At 42.9% G+C, this 20734-nt stretch overlaps 1 protein-coding gene across 1 annotated transcript in view; it reads left to right on the top strand.

Moving 5' to 3' along the window:
- prkcz (protein kinase C, zeta) overlaps positions 1-20734 on the top strand; it is a 106179-nt gene that overhangs the window by 9058 nt on the left and 76387 nt on the right. Inside the window, exon 4 of the mRNA XM_085780987.1 lies at positions 316-366. Coding sequence (XP_085637113.1) covers positions 316-366 — 51 coding nt within the window. The remainder of the gene's footprint in view (positions 1-315; positions 367-20734) is intronic.

The following is a 20734-nucleotide window of genomic DNA, read 5'->3' as shown; positions in this document are numbered from 1 at the left end:
AATGAAAAGTCTGTACAGGGGCTTTAAATATGCACTACAACTACATGCTATGAAACTCTAATGCATCTCTATATGAGACTGAAAGACCATAGGCAAGTTTAGCACCTTAGCAATAGGTTAACAATTAAGGAGTGAGAAGGAACTCCACACACTCTATACGACCCTGTAGGCTTTTTAATTTATTTATTTTTTTACAATATTGTAATCTTCCCAAAGTGTGGAGATGACTTTGTGTTGAAGATGTTCAGGTATAAAAAGTTAAATTCATCCATAATTCAAGTTGTTCATCATGTCATAACAATGTGTCTTCTGCAGTCTTCCCCAGTATCCCGGAGCGGCCCGGTCTGCCCTGCCCTGGAGAAGACAGTGAGTAAATCAGCTTTTCACTCTTCATCCCCCGGTAGGTCCTAATTACAGGGAGACCCCTAGTGTTAGGTGGTCATGGATACACAAGATCCCATTAAACCAGGTTAAGCACCAGTGTAGAAACCTTTGGCGTAAGGAATAAACGGATGAGTAGAAGAGCTCTTTGGATCGCTATGGTTAGATGTTACTGTCAGTAGCTCTAGAGGTCCTAACTAAGTACAAACTCTCAGACAGTGATGATTAAGGATTCATTTCCTGCACTTAATCTTTTTTAAAGACTTGTGACAAATACATCACATTTGGTTTATGAAAAAAAAAGTTATGAGCAGAATAACTGAAATACTACAGGCACTATAAAACTGTGGCCACAAAGTGTAATGATTAAATATAAAAAAAAAAGCCAAAATGAGAAAATTATTCTAAAACTATGAAATCATTGTCACTTACATCATATCACACTATCAGAAATGAGTTTGCCCTGGAAGTTAAATGGCTTTTTTATCACTTGACATGAAATCCTGTCCTAACTCATGCATTCAGACGGCTTGGTAGAGGAAAGGATGTCAGGTCATTAAAATGGAAGCTTAAAGTCATTTCAGCTTTTGGGACATGACTGTGCTCTGCCAATTAAATGACTCTCTTATTAGAGTACACAGGATGTTGTGAGCAAATTGGACGGTTTGCAAAGGGTTCACTGTGGTAAGTGCACTCACTGATGGAGTCTTCACCTTTGGTGAACTTATACGTATGAATTCAGTCTGCGGACCAATTGCAGACCGTCTTGACAGTGCTGACCTTTAAGATAATAGGGAGCCAGAGAGTCCAAAAATAGAAGAATCATATTAGTTGTGGTGGACCATCCAATTTTGTACATATAGCAGTGCTCTGTCAGACTCGGAGTAGGAAATGTTCCACAGAAATACTGCCTCCAACTCCCAGCTCAACCCATTTCACATCCTCTGTGAGTATGACCAGGAAATATTCAGGTCTATAGTGGACGGATTGAAACCCACCAATGGCAAACTTCGGCCTTATGGTTGGAGAAAAGATGAGATGTCATCAAACCTCATGGTTCATCCACTGTGGACCATGAATATCTACAGCAGTTTGGCCTGTAGTGACCAAACCATCTTTGACCGTCTGATATCTCCTTGGCTGGCCGCCCCCACTGACACATCTAAGTCAGGTGACTGTTGTTACATGCAGTGTCCTTATCTGAACATTTCCAGCATGGTTCTACCATTAGTGCATGATGTTTTCTCCCTAAAAATGCCTAAAGATTGTAATTGAGGTGTAATATCAGTTGAGCCATTAGTGTTAACTCAACCAGCCCCTGTACTACTGCTCTTTTTCTCTCACGTATTCCCATGTTGTTTGCTGCACTCCCTGGCTGTCAATTTGCTGTGACAGCATGTTTCAGCAGCTTGTGGACTGCAATGTGTGTGTGTGTTTGATGGGGGGTCAGCCCTGTGCTTTTGCCCTGAGGCAGACCACGAGTGTACTGTGCGAAGAGCAGAGTGTGACTGTCATATTGTAGGTAGGTAAAGGATACGCACAGACACACACACACACACTTGCGTAGACACGACACACACCAGGTCAGTGTGTCTGTGTGCTAAGGCTTTGCTTCTTGTACCCGGTGGATGATATATAATATTGTATATGTGACAATAATGACTGTGGCTTCCTGCTGTGTTTTCTCTTCCGTTGAAATCTCATTTACATGCTGTTGATGTACATAAGTGGAAAGAGGGGGAGTGATAGAGCTGCTGTTTTCAGAGAGGAGGAGGGAGAGAAGAAGGAGGATGAGTTGAGGAGGAGGAGAACACCAGTGTTTTTCATTCATTTCTAGTGTTTGTTGAAGAACGCTGCAGGAGTAGTTGGGTGCCTAAAAGTGAGCAGAATGATAAAGAGATGAGATGTTGTTGAGTTCTACAGTGTCACTCAGTTGAGAAGGGATACCAGGCACTTACTCATTCTGTAGCTTATTACTCGTTTTTCTCCTCCACCCTCACATACTGTAAACTCTAAGGAATGGATACGGATACACATTGTATATGAATACCAGTTACCAGCATTACACTGGACATAATCTGACCATGAAGATGATTATAGACACAATGATAAACACAAGAACACCAGAATGTAGCTGTAAGAAGATTTGATGATGTATTTGTTAATGTAGAATATTTACCAACTTCTCCAAAGGAAACAGGTTCTATAATGTCACAACTCAGTTTAACTATTAGTCAGTGTCCACAGAAGACAATACAGTTGTTCATAAGAACATTTAATAAACGCTTGTATCTGATTATTTGCAAATTGATTATATTATGGGGACTACACTGTGACTATCAGCAATGACACAGAATAATGATGATAATCAATATCAGTAATCTGGATCTCTGCTCACTGCAGAATAAATGTTTGAGCGCCGGACTGATTTTAGATCCAGTGTACAGTAACATTAGCATAGGATTAGCATTATACAATACAAATGAAAATAAAAAGTGATGTAAAATGATAAAAAATGAAAAGAGGCGTCTGGGTACACAGAGCTCTGTGTTTGTAGCAGTCTTGGGGAACTCTGTGTAACAAGATGAAGGGCTCTCGTCTGTACCCACACAGTGCAGCAGCTCTACAGGAGTCCCTTCTTTCTTCACATAAAAGGTGGCAACCCTAACTCATGCTGACCATGGCTGTCCACCACGTAGCAGATATCATGGCAACCCCTCCAATAGTCGATGAAGCCTTTCACTCTGAATCAGTGTCACAGTGGTTCTAGAGGAACAGTGAGGGAGGCACCAGATTCATTAGGATTCATCCTCGGGGGACAATGGGTATCTGTGCCACGCTAAATGGAAAAATTGAAAATAGTGGGCTGATGCAGCTTTCCCCCAAATCAAGCTGGCAATTATTTTTTCCATTATCTTGTCACTCCCCTTGTTACCAGCTGTCACAGTCTGACACCTCTGCCTTTGTTCTGTCCTGCAGTCCAATTAATTCCCAGTGTAGATACATCCAGTTTATTGTCTCGCATTTTATAGTAAATGTATCTTTCCAAAATAAACAGAGGAGGGGTGAGGGCTGGGTCAGGGTTAGAGGAGATCTTACTGCTCTATGGAAAAAACTGACCGAGGTCTGACAACAATGGACAAGTCACCCCTTTAAAGCAGCTTTTTTTTCAGGCTTAAAGTGTAATTTTGTGTGTGCGTGTGCGCACGCGCGTCTGTGTGTGTGTGTGTGTGTGTGTACAGAGTGAACAAACCCCCTCTGTGTGAAGAGAGGATGATGGAGGATGGGAGGAGGTGGAAGTGTTGAAATCCTCGATGATGCGCGCGGTGGATGGAGGCTGCCCTGCCTTGCACTGGATTCTCTGGTAGAGAGCCAGCACCCCCCCTCCACACACACCCCCCACCCACACACACACACACACCGTCATCACCAGCACCAAGCCACACCCTTCCCCCTACAGCCCCACCCTCCTCCTTCCCCTCCCACTGCCACCACTTTTTCCCAGCATCCCCCTTGCTTTTCTCTCAGCTGTGTGGCACCGCTGTCTCTCCAGGGAGGAGCCTGCAGCGCTGCTGCATCACACAAGACACAGAGGCGGGTGAGGGACACAGTGTGAAAGTGAGAGATAGGGGGAGAGAGAGAGAGGGAGCATTGTACCGTGCAGATATCAGCTTTTAATATACAAGGCAGCCACTCCATTTTTCCCCCTTTTATTCTTCTATTTTTGGCTCAGCCTGCCACAGCAAAAAAAAAAAAACAGAGAGGTACGACTTCATCGCGGATAACACGTCCTAGGAGCAGACGGGAGAAACAGACAGAGAGAGAATTAAACAGCCTTGAGAAAAGCAAGGCGGCTCTATCAGCTGTGAGGAGAGAGAGGAGAAGAAAGGGCGAGCAAGAGAGGGAGGGAGGCAGGGAGCGAGGGAGGGAGGGAGGGAGGAAATAATTAAATAAATCCCACGGAGGAGAGAGAAAGAGGGAGGGATCGTCAGAGAGAGGGAGAAGGAGGGGATGTAGCAGTGTGTATCCTCGCCGGCTCAGCACACATACACATATACACATACACACACACACACATGTACACATACACACATGCACACTTAGCCTGGATAATGTGCTGAAAGAGGTGGAGAGAAAGGAAGAAGGCAAACCGGTGAGCTATCTATCTCTGCATACTTCCATCCATCCACCCATCCATCCATCCATCCACCCATCTTTTCATCAATCCATCTGTTTTTTCACACCAAAGCCAGAGACAATGGATTTGGGGCGAGTGTGTCCTTGCCTGGGTTCTTGTGTGTCTCTGTGTGTGTGTTTGTGCCTGTGTGTGTGTGTGTGGGAAATCTGCCTCCATGATGATCATTTGTGATTGATTCATGCCCGGCCGCTTGTCATGTCACGCATTGCAGGCAGGTATTGTGTGCATGCAACCTGCTAGCTCTGCTAGCATGGCTGGTGGCTGCTGCTGGCTGGCTGCCTTCGCTGTATGGTAGCCCTGGAAGGCTGTCTGTTTGGCAGTCCGCTCCGAGGATGCACCTGCCAACGAGTGCGACATGGTGTTGATGTGCATGCATGTTTGTGTGTGTGTTAATGGTGGCATTGTTATGACTGCCTGTGATTTAAGCATTATATCAGGGCCAGGGCTGCTCTGAAATTCAGATGTGTTGTAGTGAGGCATCTATGTCTGGCATAATGGCTGTAATGCAGGTTGATTGCACATTAGGACACTGTTACACCGGTTCTATTGGAATCCTTTAACCTAAATTGACTCTAATGGTCTAAATGTTGTTTCAGAGGTTTATCCATCTTGACAAGAATACATTTCTGTCAGAGAACCGGTTATTTTTAGCCCCCATGAAAATGTAATGTTATGGTAAAACAGCAGTGATGGCCAATTGATATGTCAACATTAAGACTGACTTTCAAAAATGTCTTTATCCAGTCTAAATGTAATGTAATGGTGGACAAACCAAATTCCTGTCTGTGTCTGTTAGTCAGGACATACAGTATGTATATATCTATGTGTGTGGGTGTGTGTATGTATGTGTGTGTATGGAGGGGGTCCATGGCATTGCTTGCCTGGTGGCTGTGCTCGTTTTTACAGAGGAGAGGCTCAGGGAACAAAGAGTATAAAAATACCAAAAGTGCTCTTTCTTCCTCTCCTCTGTTTTTTACCCTCCCTCACTAAGAGAGAAAAGGGAGTCTAACACAGTTGTGTATGTGTTGTGAAAGCCTTCGGGGGAATTTTACACACCAATATCAATTTACTCGTCATGGTTATTACTGCTTAGCCTGAGAAAACAACTGTAATGTTGTCTGCGCCTCTGAAGGAGGTTTACCAGTTGTGAAGAAATAACCCTGGTGATGTCATCAGGGTTTTCTCAGCTTGGGCTTGGAGACAACAACACCATAGAACAGTTTTTATTTTTGATAAAGGCCAGGATAGCAGGGTCCATTGAATTGATATTATCCATATGATAATATCATGATATTTGTTTCTCAATACGATATTATTGCAATATTAAAAATATTGCTGCGATATATTGTACATATGTCTCCAAATGAAAACTCATTTTTTTCTAATAAGATCAACTTCTGAGTCTGTTCAGATCGATACTTGACGTCCATACATCGATTCAATATTGCCATGCAAAATATTGGGATACTATGCTGTATTGTTTCTTTCCCCCCACCTCTAGTGAATTGCATCATGAATTCAGAGTTTTGGGGCCAAACCAGAGACAAAAGAATTAAAATATGCACAAATGTATTGCATCAGTTTAAACCATGTACCTTGCAATTATCCCAATTTTATTAAAATGCTGCACTACATTGCAGAGGGACCTTTTCAGTGGTCAAAAATGATTAGTTCCAGGAAGACCAAAATGTTTTCCCCTATTAAAACAACAAAGTGTTTTGAATTGGCAGCAGCTCTAATTTCTGTCTTCAGGTCAAAAAACCAGCTAAGACGCCCTAACATTGGGACTTTATCAACAATGTTAACAGTACAGTTGGTATTTGCACCACTTGGGTATTTCGTGGCTCTGACATCAAACATTACACCTGGATTAACACACTAGTTTTCAGCCCTCTGCTACGCTGTATTGTCTTGTAGAGCACACACACCATAGACACACCTGTCACCAGCCAGAAACACAGCAGCTGTAGTGCACTTGCGGATGAAAGGGTGAGCACAACCCTGAAATAAGTCTCAACAACACACATGCACACCACATCAAGTGTGTGTATGAGTGTGTGCGCCTACCTGCATTTGATGGCATTACTCCTCACACCTGAGTCTGGCCAGACAAACTTACAGTATACCTTCTAATGTTGGTGTAAAAAGGGTTTTTGACAACAACTGTGCTCAAGGATTATGGGTATTATACCGTTCAGAGCTAGCTGCAGGTTGTCTGATCAGATTGAATTGCCAGTATATTTCATTTCATTCAGAAACCATGGCAGATTTCTGTTTGGGGGTGTTGTTTTGTTTTGTTTTGCAGTAACCAGTCAGCGAATGGTAGATCAGTCCTGCCAATACCATGCTTACTTGACACAGCAGTAGTGGTTGTTCGGGGCAGTTAATGCAATATTTTTCACATCGATTGAAGAAACGTGCCAGTTTTACAGTAGCTATTTCTGTGAGTCGATTTACAACAATCTAAACCACAACATCAAGCCCATGTGATTGGATGAAGCCTTTTGTCTTATTAATTCTACTTCTGTTTGTACTTCATGGAAAGAAAGCCGGTGTCCATCTGGAAAGGAAGCCAAGCTGTACTAATCCTCCAAGGCTCTCCCACCGTTCATTGTCTTAGTGACATTGTGTTAATTTCTCCCGTGTATTCTTCGATGCTGGCCTGGTAGTAACGGGTCAGCCCTGTTTACTTAAAACATTTCTTTGCCTAAGGTGACAAGGCACTTTAGCGTCCAGCCTCTCTGTCCTTGGGCTGCTCTCTGCAGTGCTGAGAGGTGAATACTGAGTCGTAGTATTACATCCAACAGGCTATATCTGGTTTGGGAGCATTTGGGGCTGTAGTGGCCATGCTCCGTGCAATCTGAGTCATCCTGTGTATCGATCCCTACGCTGCTTCCAACTATTTATGAGCCTGTGTGGGACTGTGTGTGTGTGTCTGCTTTGAAGTTACTTTCCTGTGTGTCATTTTTGCTGACTGGTCACTGACCTATTAATAGCATTTATGGATAATACTCAGTTGAACAGCTCAGTTTGCAATGCAGTCGTTGTTACCTAATGCTACATAATGATACATCTGCTGCTCCCATTTCCTCTTGTTAGTGGACGTGTGTGTATCAGTTCATAGCAGCAGCTGCAGCTCTCCTCTGGTTCTTCACTACACGAGTGAGCGGGCCCATTGGGACGGCATTATGGAGCCCTAGCCAGTCTGTGAGTGGTTGAACTGGTTAGATGGAGACCACCAGACTGGGTGGGCTGCTGCCTTCAGTGTCTGGCTGGTATGTGCCAGTGTGAGTTTCTAATCTAATGGGGGAGCTACATACTGTATGTTTTCCTCATATTTTACTATGGTACTCCTCCAGTGCTTATACAGTAGTTACCACCCAATACCATAACACTGCACACACCAGCTCCCATGTTCCCAGTGTGTATACACTCCTAATGCGTGTTTAACAGAAGTGTGCTTACCATCAAACAAGAGAGAGAGGGTTTTCCATCCCACAGTCACTGATCACATCAGATAAAGCTCAAATTATAAATGGGCATTTGGACAAAACCCTTCCAGCCTTGAGGGATTAGTCCTGAAATGTTTGCATTTGCAGTTAGTGATGAGGGTGGTTGCTTCTGTTGATTAACATGCAGTGGTATTAGTGTCATGCACTATTAGTTCAAGAAACCAAAAGCGCAAAAATGCAGCGATAGTCATTGCAATTTAGCCCTTTTTAAAAATATGACCCAAGGTCGTCATCATGCTTTATTGCCACAATGTATCTTAATAGAGAGCACACTTGGTGCGCTCAATACTGGCGCACTGTGGGCTTACGTAAACTCATCAAGCCTGGCTGGGAACCAGCCATGGAGGGAAGCTACTTTGAAAATCCAATTTCAGCATACTCATTACTTGCTTTAAGTTGTAGCCACTGATGTAATCTCTGGGATGCCTAATCTGATTGCTTCTGTCAGATGTGGGTTCATTTACTTCCACGACACCACAAAACAAAATGTGCACTGAAATCAATTTTTACACCCTAGTGAACCCTCATCAATAAGTAAAAGTAGGGAATCCTTATAAAAAATATATTAAAATATTTGATGTTACGTGTTTTCATCAACAAATGAGTGTGTTATACCCTGTTGATGTCATCTAGGTTATCTCGGTTTATCATGAATTCCATGTGATTGAGTTGGAGTTTCCCCAATGGCTGCCGCTTTTTCAAAATGAAATGGACAAACATTTTCATATGGTACGTTTGCAGCCTTCAGTGTTGCAAACCATTCAGTTTTGAATTATATTGGTCAGATAATGGCGTTTGTAGGGAGGAACAAGAAGCTGAATGGGCCAGGCGACCGTGGCGGAGGGTAACCACAATTAACACAGAATTAGGATCATGCAATTGAACACAAGGACAGAATATACTAGAACATAATGTTTGTACTTTGTTAAACCGGTGAAGAGGAGGAATGAGTCGGAGGTTTAAATACAGCTGTAGCTTGGGGAGTTGATGAGTTGATGAGAAGGTGTTCAGGTGGATTGGTGAGAGAAGGAATTGGGTAGCCGTGCCCACCAATGTCACCATGTCTCCAGTTCTCAGCAGTCACTTTTGTGAGCATGATTATTCCGTAACTTACAGAAAGATGTGGTGACAACTGTACAAATAAGACCCACATCTGTCATTAAACCACGCAGATGACCTCATTCTCAGAGGCTCCAGGTGAATATGTGGCTTCACAAGAAATACATTATTCTGGCATTGGGATCTGAGTCAGACAATGTTCCCTTTTGTCAGTTGTATCAAAAAAGTAGTAAACACTGGGGAGTCAGAGGAGACTTCAAGGAGTAACAGAAAAACTCCCCCGACCCCACAATAATGATTTCTTCTTCCTTTCATAGCCCCTGCACTCATTTACTCACGCTCACTATTCAAGGAAACAAGTGGCTGTTTGATGGCGTCTTGGGTGGCAGTTACACACTCATGCTGTTCATTTGGACTTTGCATTTTTTTTGTCTTGGTTCCCTGACACCCACACAGACCCACTATGGGATGTATGATGCAAGAGCCAGCAGCGTACACCAGTGTCTTAGAAATCAAGAGAGGGCCAGAGAGAGGGTGTCCTTATTTATGGACTCCCACCTGCTGTTGGTGGTGCAGTGGCTGGGTGGAGTTCAACCTCATGGGTAAAGTTTATTCTATTAAGCTTGGGTGTATACAGGAGTATTACCACAAAAAAAAGAAAGACAAATCACAAAGTCACATTTAATATTAACAAGAAAACCAGCAAGGAGCTTGCTCACAGCATCTCAAGTCCAGAGGGAAACCCAGGACTGTGAAATGTCAACAGGGGATATCAGAAGTCTGTGTTCATGTATTTCTACTGTGCTGTTGCCCACTGACAGTAGCTAGGGGTGGGCGATTGGGCCAGAACATCATACCACCATCTTTATAGGAAGAATCAGGATCTGTGTCTCCTGACAGATTAGTCATCGTGATCACATGACTAATGCAATGCAATATGCAACTCAGAGGCCCGACCCACAGATCCCCAGACAGAAAGTTTATTCTGAAAGTGAAGTTTCCGTCACTGTAACACTTTTTTTTGGGATGTTTAGACACGTTTTTCAGCTGCTGTCCAAACAGCTGACAGTGAGCTTTTCAGACCTTATGTGTATGTGCCTGCTCTTAAATATGGATTTGTCTATTTCCAAATATTAGTCTTTTGTCTGAGCCATTGTCGGTGAAACCATCTCTTTTACAAAGAGGCACAAAAATAGAATGGAATCAATTGAGGTTAATGGTGTCTTATAGACAACAGACTGCATCACATCAGTGCAGCAGTGCAGAATTAATTCACTGTTACATGCAGGAACATAAAGCGGGACCAGTTCATCAGCTGCATCAGTAACAATAGTGTTATGTAATGTACTTGCAGGAATTAATCACCGCACTGAAGCTGTGACCCACCGCCTTAGGATGAAAATACAGCAGGCTTCCAACAACAACAGTCAGTGAACGCTATAGTAGCCTCCAGACAAGAACAGCTGCTTTGTTTACTGGCGTGATGTCACACAGCTTCCTGGTTTAACACCTCTGGTCTCTTTAATGTTATCCGTCCATTAAGCAGCGGCTACGGCCACAGTGTGATCTGCGGTGCCACAGGCAGTGCTGAGCCAGAGACCAATCATTTCCTCCGTGGCATTAAAGGAGAAGTCTGTGATTTGTTTTTTTTGATTGCAGGATATTGATCACAACTGTCGACATTATGAGACATAAGTATCAAGTGCGACACCCAAGAACAATTTATTCCAAAACACTTGATCACTGTTAAGAGCTGTGTTTCTGTGTGCCTTGCACTTCTGAGCCCGTTCAGTTTGCGGTGGAGTATTTGTTGCCCCTCCAACTGTTGGACCCAAGAAGGGCACTGCTGGCCAGATTTCCATCTGTCTCATAGTTGTCCTTAATTGCAGCGCTTGAGTAAATGTACTCAGTTACTTTTCACCGCTGACAGTGATCTACTGCTTACCCTGACCTTTCTGTCAAAGGGATGTACAGTTGTAATTTACCTCCCACGAGGCCTTTAGGTTCTCAGACAGAGACAGATTAAAAAATGAATGTTAAGAGCAACTCTGGATCATTGGATCTCACACAACCTGACAGCGTGTTTGGCTGGAAGCTTCCTGTCAAATGTAGCTCGGGAGGTAGAGCGGGTCATTCGCTAATCGTAAGGTCTGTAAGGTCTGTGCTTTGATGAATGAACATGTGTGCATGAGTGAATTTGGCACATATCCCTAAGTGTTTGGAGTGGCTTTTGAGACTAGAATGGCTTTAGATACGTGCAGTCAATTTACCATTTAAATGTCCACATAGTCTCCTAGTCAGAGACAAGATTCCCTAAATTTTGTCTCCCCCAGTGACAAATACATTGACTGACTGTTACATCAAAAGATTTGTGGAGAACAAAGAACTTGTTTTTGGTTAATGTGAGTCCTCAGACATAGATGTCTATCTCCAAGCTGCAATATTTCTCATAATGATGAAATACCACCATTAGGTCCACTATTAGTCTTAGAGATAATACTTAAAGTAGAACAAAAACCCATCAGCACCAGATGTGATCAAAACAACAGAGTAATTCTGTGGGTCTCTAGATTCTGTTGCTCACCTTTCCTCATCCTGCTTCAAATGAACCCTTTGTTTGTGTTCTGCCCACATGAATGTTTCATGATGAACTCCATATCCCAGTGAAGGTCAAAGGGAATTCAGTGTTTTCGTTTTACCTAGAAATACAGCACAGCGGAGCATCTAGTATCTACACATCAGAGCCATTATCCCGGGAAAGAGACAGTTTTAAACTAGTGTATGTTGCACTGAAGATATAGGTTGGGCTTTGGTCCAATGACTTCAGCACAGTGGCAGCAACTCCCATATACCCAGTGCCATTTAATGACTGTTTGAGGCAAAGCCATCTTCTGATGCAACATGGCAGACCCTTAAAGTCTGTTTAATCATATGCCAATAATAGGTAGCTAGTTGAGGATGCTTTGTTCTATTATGCTGCTCTCATTGTGAACTGGAAGTTCTTTATGGATTTCATTCATGTTGTGTTGAATGAATTACACCACTGATAACCATATTCATTTTCTGCTTTCTATCCACATCCCTAGTGGAGAAATCCATGCATTATTGATAGTATTATATATATTATGTACACGTACATCAATAGTTGACATCCAGCTCATCCAGTCTGATTAAAATGCAACAGAATACAGGGTGTCTTGGTTTTAGCAGTGTGACAGTGATTTGTTAGTGGTTTTCTTCCTGTTAGAACATACTGTGCATTTATGAAGTGTGTATTGTTCTCGCCAGTGAAGGTGTGTCGTGGAAGAAACTATGAAACAATGTGACATTAAACTGAACAAATGACTTCAGGTTGTTGGCCCAGGTTCTCATAGGTTAAAATTCAAAGTTATAGTGTTTACAGAGCTTCTGAGGGGCAGCTGGTCCTCACTGTCCTCGTGTTCAGGCTGAATTGTGCTTGACTTGTAAACACTGCATCACACAGGGGAGTTGGGTCACCTTGGTTTACCCATCTATTCTCTGAGAATGAGCATCAGACAGTTGTGTAATGCTCTTTTGTAACTATAGAAACCTGCCAGATGTCTTGTTTACTTGTCTCTATAATGTGTGAGAACTGTGGCCTCTCAGAATGGCTAGATACTTATTTACATACAGAAAGCTTTTTGAACTTTTTGATGTCGATTGTTAGTTGATGTCTGTGAGGATAGCTATTAGATCTGATTGGACTCACCAGAGTGTGATGACTGTCTGTGCACCGCTACCTTTGCAAAGTGGTTGCTGAAGTGAAGGAGCATTTTTTGGCCTCCTCTTGAAACAAAGCACAAACCCAGTTTTAAAATTTTTTTTGTTGTCTTAATAAGTTAGCCATCAATAAAGAAATGGGGATAACATGTAACTATTGACCCTTTTCCAATACACAGTTACAGCTCTACTCAGCTTGGCTCAACTCGGTTTAGATGCTTTTCCATTACAGCTGAGTTCTTCATAGTTCCTCCTCAGTGTGGGCGGGGTCGTCATAACTCGGCAGCTACGGCCGCGTCGTCTCGCTCTCTCTTTTTGATCCTCTCGTCAGCTCCAAACTCACTCGTCTGCACCTCGATTACGGACCACAGCCTGGTTTTCCACACAGCAGTCAATTAACTCAGGTGTAAGAACAACAACAGTCTCAGTTGTCGGTGTGTTTTTAAATTTAGCTGGTTTGATTCTTGTGTCTGACGTCGGGCTTGCGACTCTTCCAGTGACGATGCTCTGGCCAATCAGGCAGTCGGTTGACGTCACGTTTCAGTATCGCCTCGGCTCGCTTGGAACCAGAGCTGAGGCGTTACCAAAAAAATACCAGGTACCAGGTAGGGGCTAGTGGAAAAGCAAAAAAACAAGTAGACCTGAGCCGAGCCGAGTCGTGCTAGTGGAAAAGGGTCATAAGGTTCACAGCATGGACATGACCTGGGCCTGCTGTGGTTCATGTTTGGCACCTTAATCCCAGGGCCAACATGGCACCCTTACTACAAGTAATACTTGAATGAAAAAATAGAAATCATCTGTGCAAAGACATTGAACAAGTTGTAGCCAGCTGGAACCAGCTGTATTGATAGCCGAATAACTCAAACAAAAAACATTTGATGGTTCCAACTTCTCAAAACGTAGGATTGGCTGCTTTTCTGATATCTGATATCTGAAATACCTTGGGCTTGTGGATTGTCGGTCAGCAAGACATTTCAACACATTTCAGTTTTTTTCCCACAGTTTATAGACAAAACAATGAATGGATCAGCCCTAAAATAGCTGTCAGATGAATCTATGATGAAAGCAGCCTTGCTCCTCATACGTACCAGTAGACCTCCTCCCACTGTTTTCCTTCTCCATGCACCGTGGAACTGCATCACTGTAGCAAACAGAAAGTCTCATTTTGTAGAGCAATCTCACTGATGTACTGAACATCGTTACTGTTGTCAGCAGTCATGGGAACAACATGAACTAGACCCACTCTCTCTGTGGAGATATCAGTGTAATGGCAGAGGAGTGAAAACCAGAATTTCAGAGCAGATAGTAATTTGAAAAAGAGGCTGGTTACTTGTTTATTGGAAACATTATAAGCTTGCAAGTGCTGACACTGAAGTTCCCTCCAGACTAGAAACTATGCTGATATTAGTTGGATTTTGGGGGAACTGGGGCTGCAAGCGCATCAGCTCTTACTTACTTATTGAGAAACTCAGGATCAGGTCTTGTGCCTCACTCTGGCTGCCTGCTGCAGGTTGACGGCAGAAAGAACAGAGAGCATCAAGATGGTCAGAGAAGGAAACATCAGACAGACTCAGCCAGATGTTTGAGCCTCAGCGGACTCAGCAGTGGAGTCTGTTGTGCAGCAAATCAGAGACGAGCAGATGCATCAGAATGGTTAGCGCAGTTGGCATGTATTTCAATTATGGTAGGCTATGTGTTGTATTATCTTAAAAAACACCATATGGATATGTTAACAAGGTTAAACACTTGATCTTCTTGAAGCGAAGTTTCCACCGCCGTGGCACACTTCCTGCTACGACTAATTACACACAGTGACCTCATTTATCCCTGATGTTTGCAGTCTTACCTCCAGCTGACGGAGGAGTTACTACCAGACTATGTCAGGTAAACAGTCTGGATGTTCAGGTCATCAGTGACAAAAATGTTCCACATTACATCCGTATACACACATGAAAAGCACTACGCTGGATCTGATGACTGTAATAATACAGAGACTCCTGATGGAGTGTGTGCAATGGTTTTTCAGCAGTTTTTTTTTAGTAATGGTTGTGTGTGTGTGTCACCTTCCTGCTGGCTCAGAATCCGTCACATGACCTGCAGTTTCTGCTGTGACCACTGAGCTGAATCTGAGTTGAGCCCGGTGCTGCTGCTCCTGCCGGCTCAGGGTGAATGTACCTCCACTGCTGCCTGTTAGCATGTCAGTGTAACCATGTCTCACCAGCTCCCAGTCTGACTCCAGCTGTCAGAGCTTAGCTCATATGACAAATAGGGGTCAAAACATGTCGTGATACCAGAGAAAGGATGAGGGTCTTAAAACTAATGCTCAGCTCTTTGTGACAGACTGTCTGCTGGGGTGTTGGGTTGTCAGTGCAGCATCTGTGTTGCATCAGTTCAGTGGGACAGCATCAGTGACAATGGGACATGTGACACAGGTGAGATATAGACACATTCCCAAAACTACAACTAGTGGTCTAGAGCTGTAAGACCATGTAGCTGCAGCATCCTCAGTTTGCATCCTAATGGAGATCATTGTTGCATATCCTCCACCCCCCGACCCCCCACCCCTCTCCACCGTCAGCTGTCAGATAAAGGCAAAAAGACTCTGCTGTGATGTCCACACGAGTCCCAAAAGGACAAAAAATGGAATCTCTCCTAAAGAGTCAACATGACTGATGAATCACAGTGCACTGAAGACATTACTGAGTTCAACAAGCCGTAGCAAAACTGAGATATTTTAGCTAATAAGCCTAATGCAAGCTAATGCAGACAGACTATAGTGTTTAAATTCAGGTATCTTTTGAAATGTAACAGTCAGTCTGTCACTGCCTGGATGTGGGTGGGTGTTACATAGCTAGTACTGGTGCTGATGAGCACACGGTGCACTGTGAAGCTCTGCTGGGAGATTGAAAGAAGGCACAGAGAGAGAGAAGGAGAGAGACCCACACGAGTCAGCATGGAGGTCCTTCACGCATCGCAAGACTCAACTGTCAGAGTGTAGAAGCCAGTGCGGCAGTGATGACTTACTTTAGTCTGGGACACGCCGGGCACGACTGAAAGACAAAGGGGCAGGGGCAGGGGGCCACAGAGGGAGAATGTTAATAGACTGCATCAAACCAGGCGAATATTTTTGCTTCTCAATCCTTTGTCCAGTGTGATTCCTCAGTGTGAGGGAAAGATTTCACACATGAAGCATTTACAAAGACATTTATAAAGTCATTTTCTTTCAACACAGCAGAAACAAGGTCTTAGGTAATTGGGACTATGAATGTCATAACATATTGACAATACATCACACTTTTTTCATATTTTACCAAACATGTCCTTGGAAAATCACTGCAACTCATTCAAAATACACTTGAAAACAGTTTCTGTACATGCATTCTACAGCACAACTAGCTGTCTGAGTAGCAGATGGACTGCTGTTTCTCTTTGTGACTGAGAAACTTTGTGTCGTTCAGTTCTCTCTTACTTCTCCTTTCTTGTGGGCTTTCTCAGAATTTCCATAATGACAGCTGAGTTGTTATCCTCAACAACTGTTATTGGGAACGGTCTTGGGGTTTTCTTCTCACCGGTGCTTTGGCTGCCTCTTCTTTTTTTTGTTTGCAGCCGTAAGATGAGCAATGTCTCTGGCCTTCATTTCAAGTTTTTCTTTGGTTCCCCCCCAGGGAGGTTATCACTGCCTTGCTGCTTTGGAGTGGAGGTCTGCATTTCAGTAGCTGTCGAGGGCTCAGTGTGCTGCTTTCACAGCTTGCACCTGTACCCAGGCATGCAGTATCCGGCTTGGTGACGGAGGGAGGGGGCACATTCAAGATAGTACTTAGACACTTGTAGGCTAAAATCTTCTGTCATGATACATGTAATCTTATGTTATGGTAACGGTTGATAGCAATAATTGCAGTAATTGTTCTGTAAGGTAATGTTTAAAATAACCACTATTGTCCTTCAAGCTGTGTCAGCTGTGATGCCTCCTGCTCTGTATTTACAATTTGATTTCAGTGTTTCCCACAGAATTAGCTGCCAATTGTGGCTTTGGCTGTAGTGTATTAAAGCTGCTCCGCTGCTTTGAAGCTCTGGAGCTGTGTATGTTGCTCAGATTTTTACTCGTCACAAAAAATAAACAAAACAAAAAAAAAGGTTCTGGCTTTGTAAAATGAACTCATACAACTCAAACAGAAGAAGTCTGACTCATGACTGTTGTAATGACTCACTGCTGATAAAAAATTATTTTAGTATCCTGTGTGTCATATTAATAAGTGTAACTCCTGTACTGTATGTGTAACTCATGGCGGTTCATGTCAGGTCAGATCCCTTCAAACACAACAAACTGTTCCTCCAGTTCCATTCAAGTTGTATCTGTAAAAGTTTCACTAACAGGGTTTGGACTTTTACTCTGGTCAACTTTCTTTCTACCTTTATCAGATTTCCTTAGTATTCAGTGTTCAATCAGAGTTCTTCTTTTTTTTGTGAAAATGAGTTTTGGATATTGGATATTGACAATAATTTCTATATCCTCTTTTAAAGTATTATTAAGACCTCAATTCAAAATCTTTTTTTTTTTTTACATTGTTAATAAGTCCGTATTTAGTTTTTTGTATAATGCAAGAGGTACCATGCTCATAATTATCTGTGAACACCATGACTGAGTTTTTCCACCTTGGAATTGCACTGAACCAATGACAGTCTCATAAAAAGACAAGTCCAGACACCTCGAGCTTCAACCAATCCTGTCTAATTACAAACCTTGTTAGCACAGAGAGCAAGAGTTTTCATTTTAACACTAACAGTGTGTAAGCATAAATAAATGCTAACTATTTAACCAGTTCACATATCTGACTTGCTTTGCTATAAATTGCCACCATTTGATTGAACAAATCAATGAAAACATCAGTACACTGTAAGAGATCCATCCTCTACGTCTCTGTCCAGCTCATGGTGAGGTCCTGTGTCAGCAGCAGAAGATACCTTTCAGAACTTAGCAGACATGTCACACATTATTTCCCTCACCTTGACTAATTGCCTCTAGCGAGTCATTTGCTCATTTAGATGGAATGAGAATGTCATATGCCATATGTCATTTGTGGTTACCACTAATGAGAGCAGCTGGACATGCATTCGGACTCCACACCCATAATGCTCCGCACACCTCTTGACTTATAAGCATCTCGGGCTCCAGAAATAGCAACAGTGGTTTTGTAATGTGTCAGGCCTCCCTGCTGCACTGCAGCACACCCACATGTTCTCCCCGCTGCTGATAACCAAGCAGCTGGGAAGCTTTCTAGCATTGATCTGAATGCAGAAGTTTGCCAGCTCTGTGAGGATATGTTTGATTTGCAAATAAATGATGTCATGTCTATCAGTAGTTGGCTGCATTCATCTGGAACTCACGTCTGGATTGTATATGACGTTGAATATGGAGACGAATCTTGAACAGGACTAATCTTAATCTGGCTCACAGAAATGTATGTGAAGTAAGAATTCAAAGACATGGAAAACCTTGACATCACAGGTTTAGGATCTGTAAGAATATCAGTAGCAGCCTTCATAAGCCAATCCTGCTCAGAACATTTCCTGCACCCCCTGTGGTTGTCTCTTGTGAAGTCATCTGGACTAGGGTAGGTTTATTTCTCAGGAGCATAGCCCCCCAATACAGAGCTAACATAGTTCTGAAGCTGTCAATGGTAGCCTTGTTAGTGGAGCATTGATGGTGGCACAGCAGAGTGCCATTGTTCTGCCCTTAACACACTGTGGTTTCTATACTGACCGGAATGATGCATCGTGGATGACAGAAGCTCTCTCCTGAGACAGCACTGGGTTTGTGTTAAGACTATATGTTTGTCTTTTAATGGGCCATTTCGCTGAAACACACAAGTTAAGTATTCTAGTTGTTCCTGGATTTTCCTTTTCATAACATGCTGTTGGCTGTAAACAGAAGGAGAAGGTTCATATATTCATTATTTTGTATCTTAAAAGGCTGAATATAACTCAAGTTCTACATTTGTAGCATATTATATTAAACAACAGCAAAATCATTACCTTACCTTTAATTGTTGGTGCAAATGCAGAGACTGCTTGCCAAAAAACTGCCCCCAACGGGAATGCACATCAGCGGTTTTGCATGAATTTACCTCAAAAACAACTCTGTCTCATAACGTTCTGTTCTGTTCTGCAGGTCACAACTTGTCTACAAGAGCGTTTTGGAGTTGTTGGATTGTGTATTTTATGAGTTTGATGAGGGAAACCAAGACATCCCATTAGCCTCCGTAGTGTAACTCTGAGCAGCTCGCGGCTCTGCTCCGCCGTTCTAAAAATAGCTTGCATCGACAATTAAAGGTAACGAACCTACTAGACTATAGGGATTATGGCAATAGGCCAATTTGCCAAAATGTTGAACTATCCCTTTAATGTTGCTGTTGCTGTATTGATATTATGTGGGCAGATAGACAAGAAATAAGATTTTTACTTCCCACAGCATATCATAGCTTTGATTGCAAAGTTTTACATTCTTTGGACTGGAGCAAGGTAACAGAGAACCCGTCTTGTTATCAGCCACAACTATGTGGCTGGTTCTGTTGTTTACACCATTCGCGTCTGTGTTTGTGTGAGTCATTATGGTCCTGAAGAGACTGTAGTTATTTTCAGTGCCTTGGCTGCTGTTCAGTGTCACACCTGTCTAAGATGCAGGCACAAAATGTTACAGGTGTGTAGCTGAAATCAAAGTGAAGGCATAGTATCTTGAAGATGGGTCTGAGCCAAGTCAGGAACCATCCAGTGTTATTATGGCATTCCTAATAAACTGCTTGGTGAGTAAGCTTCCATCTGTGCTAAACAAACCTGATCAGTATCTTGTAGAACTTGACTATCTTGAACATCATTGGAAATAGTAACTAAACTTTGTCTTACCTCTTGTAGCTGTAAATCTACAGTTGAGCTGACTCCTGTGTCTGCTTACAGGTGTAACTACTGTACCTGTTGTGGTGCTGCTTACACCCTCATGAGGGTTTGCATGTCCTCCCTGGGAGAGGGATGGTGATGCTCTGCAGTAATTTGTCACATTTCTGTACATGTGGCATTGCATCGGACGGCGTCGAAATGCAACCCACTCCTTGTCTGTTGTCACAGCTGTTGACAGGTGCTGAGCTGCACTAGGTCTCTCCAGCAGCCCAGTCCAACGCAGACCGCCAGCCTCTCAACACTGTTTATCACAGCTCTGATGCCACACCACTCAATTGACTTCCCCCTCTGGCTGTAATGGCTCGGATGATCCAGTTGCCATGCAGATGAGTATGATTGTGTGATGACTGCAGTGTGTTCAGCTGTGCAGAAGAGAGGGACACACACACACACACACACACAGAGGGAGAGGAGAGTAAAGTGGCCTTGTATGATGTGTAAAGTAATAAATCAAATGAAGCCTCAGCAGAGGATGAGCTGTTGAGAGAGCAGCGCACAGGGAGGAACTCCAGTCAACTTTCACCCTCCAGGGGTATTTCCTGTCCAGTCTCACACACTGTCCCATTTGATTTCTGTGGAGGTTTTGCCAAATCAGTTGGCATTGTATTGTGTTTGTTTTGTCATTATGTGTGGGCACGCAACATTGACAGCACTGAAAATAATCTATTACCTCTACTGTACTATTCTCTCTCATACAGTAAATAGTAATTGATGATAAGAGAATATGTACAGTTAAATTGGTGATGAAATACGAGCAGCTGGATCCAGTGGTGTTGCTTCTACAAACATACAGGAGCAGGTCAGCGCTTTGGGAAAATACCCAATTATATCTGCTTTTTTAATACTTCCAGCCAATTAAGAGTCGATTCCTTTGAGATTATTTCCTTTTTTT

Source organism: Trachurus japonicus, chromosome 7 (genome assembly GCF_045865225.1).
Source record: "Trachurus japonicus isolate A0001 chromosome 7, Traja_1.0".
Lineage (NCBI taxonomy): Eukaryota > Metazoa > Chordata > Actinopteri > Carangiformes > Carangidae > Trachurus > Trachurus japonicus.
Note: the sequence above shows the minus strand (reverse complement) of the source record. Positions and strands in the feature narration are given on the sequence as shown.